The 11,523-nt window shown below is 39.8% G+C and overlaps 1 protein-coding gene across 4 annotated transcripts in view; it reads right to left on the bottom strand.

The window, feature by feature from the left end:
• Positions 1-11,523, bottom strand: part of SEC24C (SEC24 homolog C, COPII coat complex component) — a 70,503-nt gene that overhangs the window by 23,516 nt on the left and 35,464 nt on the right. For all 4 annotated transcript variants that reach the window (XM_073685789.1, XM_073685790.1, XM_073685791.1 and 1 more), the window contains 4 exons: positions 5,514-5,625; positions 2,228-2,355; positions 1,049-1,187; positions 82-197 (listed from right to left, as the gene is read on the bottom strand). In XM_073685789.1, the coding sequence (XP_073541890.1) occupies positions 82-197; positions 1,049-1,187; positions 2,228-2,355; positions 5,514-5,625 (495 nt within the window). The remainder of the gene's footprint in view (positions 1-81; positions 198-1,048; positions 1,188-2,227; positions 2,356-5,513; positions 5,626-11,523) is intronic.

The raw sequence follows: 11,523 nt of genomic DNA, 5'->3' as shown, positions 1-11,523 counted from the left end.
ATGTGCTAATATTATTAAACCTACTACATATTGGGATAGGATCTTAGAGATGGGAATATGCCTTTAAGCATAATGTTATACCTTGCAGTAGTCAACTGTCGCTGTGAACTCATAGGTTCCCATTGAGAGCTCAGGTCTATCGTAGCAATCTACTCTCTTTCCTGTGTGATCCAAGTGCTGAAAGTAGTGAGGTGGCACTGCAAAATGAGATCAAAGAGATGGAAATTGTCGGAAATGGCAAACTAAAATATCCATACACAGGCCATCAATGCACAAACACAGTATCAGGCTGGAAATATAATCTAGACAGAAAAATCCAATAGTAATCCAATTGTAATCGTTTCTAAATAAATAAATCTAAAACCACCAGGTAAATGATGCTAAAAAGAAAGGCAGTCACAGGACCTAAGCTGGGTAAATAAGGCTAAAGGTTAGCCCAAAATGAATCCATTTTTTTTCTTTTAGTACACATACATAGACTTTTCTTGTTTATGATACATTTACCACTGTAAAACAATCCCTAGCAAGGGTATGTGCACACCGGCTTTTTCAGACTGGTCTCAAGAGCTAAAAAAAACAAAACAAAAACAAAAAAAACCACGCCAAAAAATTATGAACATATGCACAGCAATGTCAAAACAACTTGCTGTGTATATGTTGTATTTTATCTAACTTTTTAACCACTTCAGATGAAGTATATATATATATATATATATAAATATAAATATATATATATATATATATATATATATATATATATATATATATATATATATATATATATATGATGGAGGTGTTTTGCTTCAAAAATGATGCAGGTATGCTGGTGTCTAAAAGATGCTGTGTGCACACATACACTAAAGAGGGCTGCAGAAATTCCTATACAAAAAAAATCAGCTTAGTAATTCTAGCTCCCACTGCCGTGCTTAGAAGCCTCCTGAAAGGACAATCTGCTTATACAAGAGAGATTTGGAACGTAAAAGTCTGTAATCTGGGTGATAACCCAGTCATAAACCAAGTACACACATAGAAACTGTAAGTAACTTACCTTCTGTGACACAGCTGCAAAAGCAACATTGGAACCGTCTCCCACCCTCAATAAACTGCATATAGGGGCACATATAGGCTTTACATCTGTTGCATCGAATGGGTCCAGTCTCACCATGATCAACCATACAAGGAGGGGCCTATATAGGGAGGCACAATCCAAAAATACATAAAATGAAAATAACATCACTACAATATACCATATATGCTGTTTGGACTATAAATTGTTACTGAACAAAAATTTGGTTTACTAATGAAGTCCTATCAGCTGAAAAGAGCGACAATCACTTATCCTGAACTACTCTGTAAGCTAGACTTCTTAGGCAAGAAGCATTCGACTCTGTAAAAGATACTGACATCTTCTAAGAGTCCGGAGTCTTTTTATTATTATTATTATATACATTTATTTTGTGCTAAGAATAATTGTTGCTATTTGATTTCATAAAAAATGTTGCACCATGTGGTCTTTACTAACACGTTTGTTTCCTTGCACATTGCTGGCTGCAGAATGAGCAAACTGAGGATTTAATCTGTTCCTTCTGACGGGAAAGTTTCCAATTGGCTCCTCTCAGCTTTTAAAAAAAAACACTCCTGTCTAATGAGCTCACTGACAGGTTCTCAGATAACTCATTCTGCAGCCAGTAACGGACAATGCAACACTCAGGCAATTGTAAAACTTATTTTTAGCCAAAAATTCACGCATTTAAGTATACACACTTGGGTTACAAGTCATTATTTGCATCTGTATTTAAAGGTAAAAACTGAAAGAAAATTAGAACATTTGTTGGCTCATAAAAATGGCTGCATATAAAGCTGATATTAAGATGAGCATTTTACGTGTTCAGCTAGGGCTGGACTGATAAAATCCTTGTCTTAATATCAGACAGGAAAATGTCCAAGAAGGATTCTACTGCCATTCTGACGTGGGAAAACACTGGCCTCATCTGGAGCAAGAAAGCTACTTAATAATGCATGCAGCTTCTATTGTATCTGGTGACAGATCCCTTTTAGTTAGCACCTTTTCCATTAGTCGTTCCACGTTATATGTTGCTCTATCTAGTGCACTTCAATAAAAGCAGACTTGTGATACAACTCTATAGGCTAATTAATGAGGAACAAGTGGACGCTCTACTGTTAGGACATATCCTGTGGCCTAGATATAAGTGTAATACATTCTTACCTCATCTGATGGTAAGGTTGCCAGAGGTTTAATAACAGCAGCAATTGGAACTTGAGACTGTTTTGCCATATCTGAGGTGGCCGGAAAGTTGTATGAAGTACATCGTATATAACGGGGACTTGCATTTCCTAAATTGCAAGGTGTAGTTCAGTGTATACAATTTTGGAAACAAAGTGCCAAGTATAACACAACAGAAAGAAAGACAACCATGTGGATTAGTACCCCTTCCCAATATGTGATGTACTATTACGTTAAATGTCAGGTCCCTGGACTTTAAGCAAACTCAGAAACTGAGCTTACACCTTCACCGACAGATGTTAGAAGGGAGGGCCATTCCACACTAACACACATTATTTATTATATATATATATATATATATATTAAACACACATACATATATACATACACAGTACAGACCAAAAGTTTGGACACACCTTCTCATTTAAAGATTTTCTGTATTTTCATGACTTTGAAAATTGTACATTCACACTGAAGGCATCAAAACTATGAATTACCACATGTGGAATTATATACTTAACAAAAAAGTGTGAAACAACTGAAAATATGTCTTATATTCTAGGTTCTTCAAAGTAGCCACCTTTTGCTTTGATGACTGCTTTGTACACTCTTGGCATTCTCTTGATGAGCTTCAGGAGGTAGTCACCGGAAATGGTTTTCACTTCACAGGTGTGCCCTGTCAGGTTTAATAAGTGGGATTTCTTGCCTTATAAATGGGGTTGAGACCATCAGTTGTGTTGTGCAGAAGTCTGGTGGATACACAGCTGATAGTCCTACTGAATAGACTGTTAGAATTTGTATTATGGCAAGAAAAAAGCAGCTAAGTAAAGAAAAACAAGTGGCCATCATTAGTTTAAGAAATGAAGGTCAGTCAGTCCGAAAAATTGGGCCAACTTTGAATGTGTCCCCAAGTGCAGTTGCAAAAACCATCAAGCGCTACAAAGAAACTGGCTCACATGATGACCGCCCCAGGAAAGGAAGACCAAGAGTCACCTCTGCTTCTGAGGATAAGTTTATCCGAGTCACCAGCCTCAGAAATCGCAGGTTAACAGCAGCTCAGATTAGAGACCAGGTCAATGCCACACAGAGTTCTAGCAGCAGACACATCTCTACAACAACTGTTAAGAGGAGACTTTGTGCAGCAGGCCTTCATGGTAAAATAGGTGCTAGGAAACCACTGCTAAGGACAGGCAACAAGCAGAAGAGACTTGTTTGGGCTAAAGAACACAAGGAATGGACATTAGACCAGTGGAAATCTGTGCTTTGGTCTGATGAGTCCAAATTTGAGATCTTTAGTTCCAACCACCATGTCTTTGTGCGATGCAGAAAAGGTGATCGGATGGACTCTACATGCCTGGTTCCCGCCGTGAAGCATGGAGGAGGAGGTGTGATGGTGTGGGGGTGCTTTGCTGGTGACACTGTTGGGGATTTATTCAAAATTGAAGGCATACTGAACCAGCATGGCTACCACAGCATCTTGCAGCGGCATGCTATTCCATCCGGTTTGCGTTTAGTTGGACCATCATTTATTTTTCAACAGGACAATGACCCCAAACACACCTCCAGGCTGTGTAAGGGCTATTTGACCAAGAAGGAGAGTGATGGGGTGAGCTGGACCGCAGAGTGAAGGCAAAAGGGCCAACTAGTGCTAAGCATCTCTGGGAACTCCTTCAAGATTGTTGGAAGACCATTTCCGGTGACTACCTCTTGAAGCTCATCAAGAGAATGCCAAGAGTGTGCAAAGCAGTCATCAAAGCAAAAGGTGGCTACTTTGAAGAACCTAGAATATAAGACATATTTTCAGTTGTTTCACACTTTTTTGTTAAGTATATAATTCCACATGTGGTAATTCATAGTTTTGATGCCTTCAGTGTGAATGTACAATTTTCATAGTCATGAAAATACAGAAAAATCTTTAAATGAGAAGGTGTGTCCAAACTTTTGGTCTGTAATGTGTGTATATATATTATTTTTTTTAAAAATTTTTATTTATTTATTTTTTTTACACAGCACCATTTTCCCCTATGCAAAAATACATAAAAAAATATATATTTGGTATCTCCACATCCAATAAAGTCTGATTAAAACATAAGATAGTCAATCCAATCAGTAAAGAACGCAACAAGAAAAAAAGAGAAAATAATCAGAATTGCATCTATTTGGCTGCTGCAACATCACAAATTAATGCAATAAGTGATTAAAACGTTGAATATACCCCAACATGGTGTAAGTAGAAACGTCAGCTCAGAACCCTCACAAAGATCCACTGACTGAAAAATGGAAGTATTACAGGTCTCGAAACAAGTGACAAACACTTCTTTTTTTTTTTTCTTTTTTTATTAAATTTCAGAATTTTTATTACCACTGAAATGAATATATTCAAGTTTGATATGGCATCAATTATATTAATCATGTTGAGCTTGAGAATCATATAGTCAGGCCATTTTTACCACACAATAAGTCGTAAAAACAAAACCCCAAAATAACAATTACAAAATTGCATTTTCTTTGCACAATTCCACCCTACAGCCACCAGCAGTTGTGTGTGCATATGTAAATTCCCTGCTTAACACACAAACAGATATTTAGAAAAAGTATAAAGTCCCCAGCCTAGTTGGCCCACTCAGCATGTTATCACGCCGCTGTGTCTTCTGCACATCCGATCGTGCACAGTGCGCCTCGTCTCTGAAGCCGGCACGGTTACACCCGACTTCAGAGCGAGGGAAAGAAGCCGCGCGCATGCGCAAGGTATGTATAGTGCCAGCGATGATGAAGGGCATTTGTAAGCCATGTTATCACGCCCACAGGGATGACTGGTCTGGGGACACCAACGCCCCATCGAGTAGTCAAAGGATTCATTTACATATCATAAATGGACTTAAGAGAAAGTATGTAATGTAATGCAGGGAGAATTAGGCAGGGTGTCTGCATATGCAGACAACTGCTGGTGGTCCTGGGGGCACGGGGGACCTGACAGGTTCCCTTTAAGCAACTGTAATCAGCCAGCCACACGATGCAGAAGAAGTGCAGTGCCAGAAGTCGGCAAATTACTGCCACAGATAGGCCATCCACAAAATGGTGTACAGGACCACAGACACCCGGGGTAAAGTATATGAAAACATACTAACAGCATTTTAGTCAATCAGTATGTAACTAACGTTTAAAAAGAAAAAAACAATAGAGCAATATTTCTATTAAAAGTAGCATGTGGCAATAGAGAAAGAGGTTTAAAGAGAACCAAGTTTCTAGAATTACAAGCCAAGTGTACCTTGATCTTTGACCAGGAAGTTGGTAGTAACGAGTGGTGGAACTTGCCCCCTCATTCCAGTAATAAAAGGCTCATTAGTCCTGTTAGTCCGATCATCTTCTATTACCTGGATCTAAGCAGAGAGAAAGTAAATCAAGAAATGGTTCAGAGCATAATGGTGGTTATTAAATACGTTGACAATACGTGATGTGTTTTACTATGCCACATATGATGGTGAAATCACAGAAATCTATACCACATGCAACATCTAGTATTTGGAACAGTAGGGAAAACGGCCAGGGAAAATAAAGTACTTATCAAAAACAGAACGGGCTGAGAAACATGAAAAGGCTCTATATATAATACACCGGAAAGAAAATTCTCTAAGGTCAGTGTGCTCACACACCACACAACATGAATATTTTATATTCTTATATGCAACCTAGGTGAAGCATTTCATAAGCCGCTGTTCACACTTGTGATGACAGTATACTCCGTATTAAACACCCCAGTCCATATCAAACAAAGTTATAAATATTCAGCAGGGTGAACAAACGAATAGTCTTATAGGGTCGGCAACACGGAAACAGCTGATGACCAGGGACGACTAGCTCAAGTATCACTGATGAGAAGATTAAACAAGGGTAACTGGGTCATTGATGTCACACAGCTAGGGAGGCTGGCAACAACAGTAAAGAGTGGCTAACACCCCGAACAGCAGATAAAATACGTCCTGGCCGATGTTAATGTCACATCATATCTACACCGTATGTAGACCAAGTATTAGGAATAGAAATATTATTGTGCCCACTAGCTATAATTTGTTGTCGAGTCACATCAAATTTAATGGAAGAAATGTCACTGTATTCTCTTAACTTCATAAGGACGAAGTGGCGTAAATTGTGGTGCTGGGTCCTGGGCTTTAACCCTGCCCTATTTTATGACAGGGTTAAAGAGGACGGTTCTCCAAATTTTTCTGGTTGAACTTAACACACTATGTAATAGTGACTGAAGAGAAGAATAAAAGTTTTTTTTTTTATTTCGCCTCTCTTGTGAAGATATTAGAGATTCAAGTATTTGCCACTTACACAGGTTTTTTTTTTTTTTTTTAAGTGGGCAGTATCAGGGCGATTTCACAGGTGGCGTGGACTTTTTCCTCTTTCTGGCGCTGACCTATCATAAGCAGGCAGCTAAAAATTGAGGAAATAACACCAGCCCCCACAATGGCATTGGCAGTCTATGCTCCACACTGGCAGAGAGAGGACATGCTGAAGCACAGCAGACCTGAGTGTGTGATTATCTGACAGCTTTCAGATCTCTTCCAGAGCAGTCAGTGTGGGGGGGAGGCAGGGTTGCAGAAGTCAAGTCTCATTACAAACACTTCTTGTGGATCTCCTCTCAAATTCAAATGGATTTCATTGGTGGGACCAAATACCCATAAGCATTGTTAAAGAAAGTGACGTGCTGCCAACTCTGCTGTGCTGTCCCTCTCTCCTCACAAACTGCTGTAGATGAAAGCAGATATTTGTTAATCACGGTTTTCCTGCACATGCAATCACTCTGCAGTGAAAATTGTAGACTGCATCATTATGTCTAACACTGAGCCTGTTCTAAGCTATAGTGGGGACATGTTCTTTTTCCCCTTATATGTGGATACGTGGATGCCTGCTTATCACTGACAAAGCTGGCAACACTATTGAGAGAGGAGAGCTACTTGAAGTGTTTGCAGTGAGTCCCATCTCCAAGATCCTATCCCAAAATGTAGTAGGGATAATAATAATAAATATTATTATTAGCAAATACCTCCAATTAGAAATGTAGTATTTCTGATTCGCTATGCCTCTTTCCTCATCACGTGCAGAACCTTAGATATCCATACTTACGACCAATGATATAGTCACAGTTAGTTAGGTATCCATGGTTACGACCACTAGCAACTAAGGTCCTGCAAATGAGGAAAGACATAGCGAATCTAAAAAACTATACTACATTTCTAATTGGAGGTATTTGCTAATATTATTACACCAAAATTTGTAATTACACCTACCACATATTGGGATAGGATCTTGGAGATCGGAATACTCCTTCAGCTCTGCCCCTCCCCCCACACTGACTACTGGAATTTATATATATATATATATATATATATATATATATATATATATACATATATATATATATATATATATATACATATATATACATACATACATACACACATACATATACATACACACAGTGCTGGCCGAAAGTATTAGCACCCCTGCAATTCTGTCAGATAATACTCAGTTTCTTCCTGAAAATGATTGCAATCACAAATTCTTTGGTATTATTATCTTCATTTAATTTGCTTGCAAGGAAAAAACACAAAAGAGAATGAAGCAAAAATCAAATCATTGATCATTTCACACAAAACTACAAAAAAGGGCCGGACAAAAGTATTGGTACCCTCAGCCTAATACTTGGTTGCATAACCTTTAGCCAAAATAACTGCGAACAACCACTTCTGGTAACCATCAATGAGTTTCTTACAATGCTCTGCTGGAATTGTAGACCATTCTTCTTTGGCAAACTGCTCCAGGTCCCTGATATTTGAAGGGTGCCTTCTCCAAACTGCCATTTTGAGATTTCTCCACAGGGCCCTACATTATGCTGCAAAATTTGTTGGTAGTCTTCAGACTTCATAATGCCATGCACATGGTCAAGCAGTCCAGTGCCAGAGGCAGCAAAGCAACCCCAAAACATCAGGGAACCTCCGCCATGTTTGACTGTAGGGACCGTGTTCTTTTCTTTGAATGCCCTTTTTTTTTCCTGTACACTCTATGTTAATGCTTTTTCCCAAAAAGCTCTACTTTTGTCTCATCTGACCAGAGAACATTCTTCCAAAACGTTTTAGGCTTTCTCAGGTAAGTTTTGGCAAACTCCAGCCTGTTTTTTTTATGTCTCGGGGTAAGAAGTGGGGTCTTCCTGGGTATCCTACCATACAGTCCCTTTTCATTCAGACGCCATCGGATAGTACGGGTTGACACTGTTGTACCCTCGGACTGCAGGGCAGCTTAAACTTGTTTGGATGTTAGTCGAGGTTCTTTATCCACCATCCGCACAATCTTGCGTTGAAATCTCTCGTCAATTTTTCTTTTCCGTCCACATCTAGGGAGGTTAGCCACAGTGCCATGGGCTTTAAACTTCTTGATGATACTGCGCACGGAAGACACAGGAACATTCAGGTCTTTGGAGATGGACTTGTAGCCTTGAGATTGCTCATGCTTCCTCACAATTTGGTTTCTCAAGTCCTCAGGCAGTTCTTTGGTCTTCTTTCTTTTCTCCATGCTCAATGTGGTACACACAAGGACACAGGACAGAGGTCGAGTCAACTTTAATCCATGTTAACTGGCTGCAAGTGTGACTTAGTTATTGCCAACACCTGTTAGGTGCCACAGGTAAGTTACAGGTGCTGTTAATTACACGAATTAGAGAAGCATCACATGATTTTTCAAAGGGTGCCAATACTTTTGTCCACCCCCTTTTTTAGGTTTGGTGTGGAATTATATCCAGTTTGGCTTTAGGACAATTCTTTTTGTGTTTTTTTCATTGAAGACAAATTAAATGAAGAGAATAATTCCAAAGAATTTGTGATTGCAATCATTTTCAGGAAGAAACTGAGTATTATCTGACAGAATTGCAGGGGTGCCAATACTTTTGGCCAGCAGAGTGTGTGTGTGTGTGTGTGTGTATATATATATATATATACACACACACACACACACACACACACACACACACACACACACACACACACACACACATACATACATACATACATACATACATACATACATACATACACACACAGTACAGACCAAAAGTTTGGACACACCTTCACATTTAAAGCAATTTCTGTATTTTTATGACTATGAAAATTGTACATTCACACTGAAGGCATCAAAACTATGAATTAACACATGTGGAATTATATACTTAACAAAAAAGTGTGAAACAACTGAAAATATGTCTTATATTCTAGGTTCTTCAAAGTAGCCACCTTTTGCTTTGATGACTGCTTTGCACACTCTTGGCATTCTCTTGATGAGCTTCAAGAGGTAGTCACGGGAAATGGTCTTCCAACAATCTTGAAGGAGTTCCCAGAGATGTTTAGCACTTGTTGGCCCTTTTGCCTTCACTCTGCGGTCCAGCTCACCCCAAACCATCTCGATTGGGTTCAGGTCTGGTGACTGTGGAGGCCAGGTCATCTGGCGTAGCACCCCATAATTCTCCTTCTTGGTCAAATAGCCCTTACACAGCCTGGAGGTGTGTTTGGGGTCATTGTCCTGTTGAAAAATAAATGATGGTCCAACTAAACGCAAACCGGATGGAATAGCATACTTTTGCAAGATGCTGTGGTAGCCATGCTGGTTCAGTATGCCTTCAATTTTGAATAAATCCCCAACAGTGTCACCAGCAAAGCACCCCCACACCATCACACCTCCTCCTCCATGCTTCACGGTGGGAACCAGGCATGTAGAGTCCATCCGTTCACCTTTTCTGCGTCGCACCAAGACACGGTGGTTGGAACCAAAGATCTCAAATTTGGACTCATCAGACCAAAGCACAGATTTCCACTGGTCTAATGTCCATTCCTTGTGTTCTTTAGCCCAAACAAGTCTCTTCTGCTTGTTGCCTGTCATTAGCAGTGGTTTCCTAGCAGCTATTTTACCATGAAGGCCTGCTGCACAAAGTCTCCTCTTAACAGTTGTTGTAGAGATGTGTCTGCTGCTAGAACTCTGTGTGGCATTGACCTGGTCTCTAATCTGAGCTGCTGTCAACCTGCGATTTCTGAGGCTGGTGACTCGGATAAACTTATCCTCAGAAGCAGAGGTGACTCTTGGTCTTCCTTTCCTGGGGCGGTCCTCATGTGAGCCAGTTTCTTTGTAGCGCTTGATGGTTTTTGCAACTGCACTTGGGGACACATTCAAAGTTGGCCCAATTTTTCGGACCGACTGACCTTCATTTCTTAAAGTAATGATGGCCACTCGTTTTTCTTTACTTAGAATTTGTATTATGGCAAGAAAAAAGCAGCTAACAGTCTATTCAGTAGGACTATCAGCTGTGTATCCACCAGACTTCTGCACAACACAACTGATGGTCCCAACCCCATTTATAAGGCAAGAAATCACACTTATTAATCCTGACAGGGCACACCTGTGAAGTGAAAACCATTTCCGGTGACTACCTCTTGAAGCTCATCAAGAGAATGCCAAGAGTGTGCAAAGCAGTCATCAAAGCAAAAGGTGGCTACTTTGAAGAACCTAGAATATAAGACATATTTTCAGTTGTTTCACACTTTTTTGTTAAGTATATAATTCCACATGTGTTAATTCATAGTTTCGATGCCTTCAGTGTGAATGTACAATTTTCAAGTCATGAAAATACAGAAAAATCTTTAAATGAGAAGGTGTGTCCAAACTTTTGGTCTGTACAATATATATATATATATATATATATATATATATATATATATATACACATACAATTACCTGATTAGGTACCAAATACTTTGATCGCTAATATTTCCCCAGAAGAGAGGGGAAATAAAACAAAAACAGTTTTATTCTGTTCTGCAGCGCATATTACATTGTGTTTACAGTTCAACATAAAACATTTGGAGAAAGGTCTTCTTTAACCCCTTAACAACATTTGACGTACTAATACGCGTCTGTGCCCTGGGACTTAAGAGCCAGACCCGTATTAGTACGTCATGGCGATCGCGCGCGCACACAGGCTGTGTGTCAGCTGATAGTACCAGGTGTCAGCTGAGACAATGTGCAGGGAGCGGTCACATTAACCCCCGCGATGCTGCGATCGAAGTCGATCGAAGTCGATCGCAGCATTGCGGGGGCAAGGGGAGGTGATCGCAGATACTCACCTCCTCTTCCGGCTTCCAGCGCTGTCTGCAAAGGCTTCCCGGGTGTTGCCATGACGACCCGATGTCGTCATGACAACATCCGGGTCACCAGACAGCAGGAAGATTGTT

Source organism: Phyllobates terribilis, unplaced genomic scaffold (genome assembly GCF_046119375.1).
Source record: "Phyllobates terribilis strain yellow unplaced genomic scaffold, ASM4611937v1 Scaffold_5__5_contigs__length_657084704, whole genome shotgun sequence".
Lineage (NCBI taxonomy): Eukaryota > Metazoa > Chordata > Amphibia > Anura > Dendrobatidae > Phyllobates > Phyllobates terribilis.
This window is presented reverse-complemented; position numbering and strand designations above follow the sequence as displayed.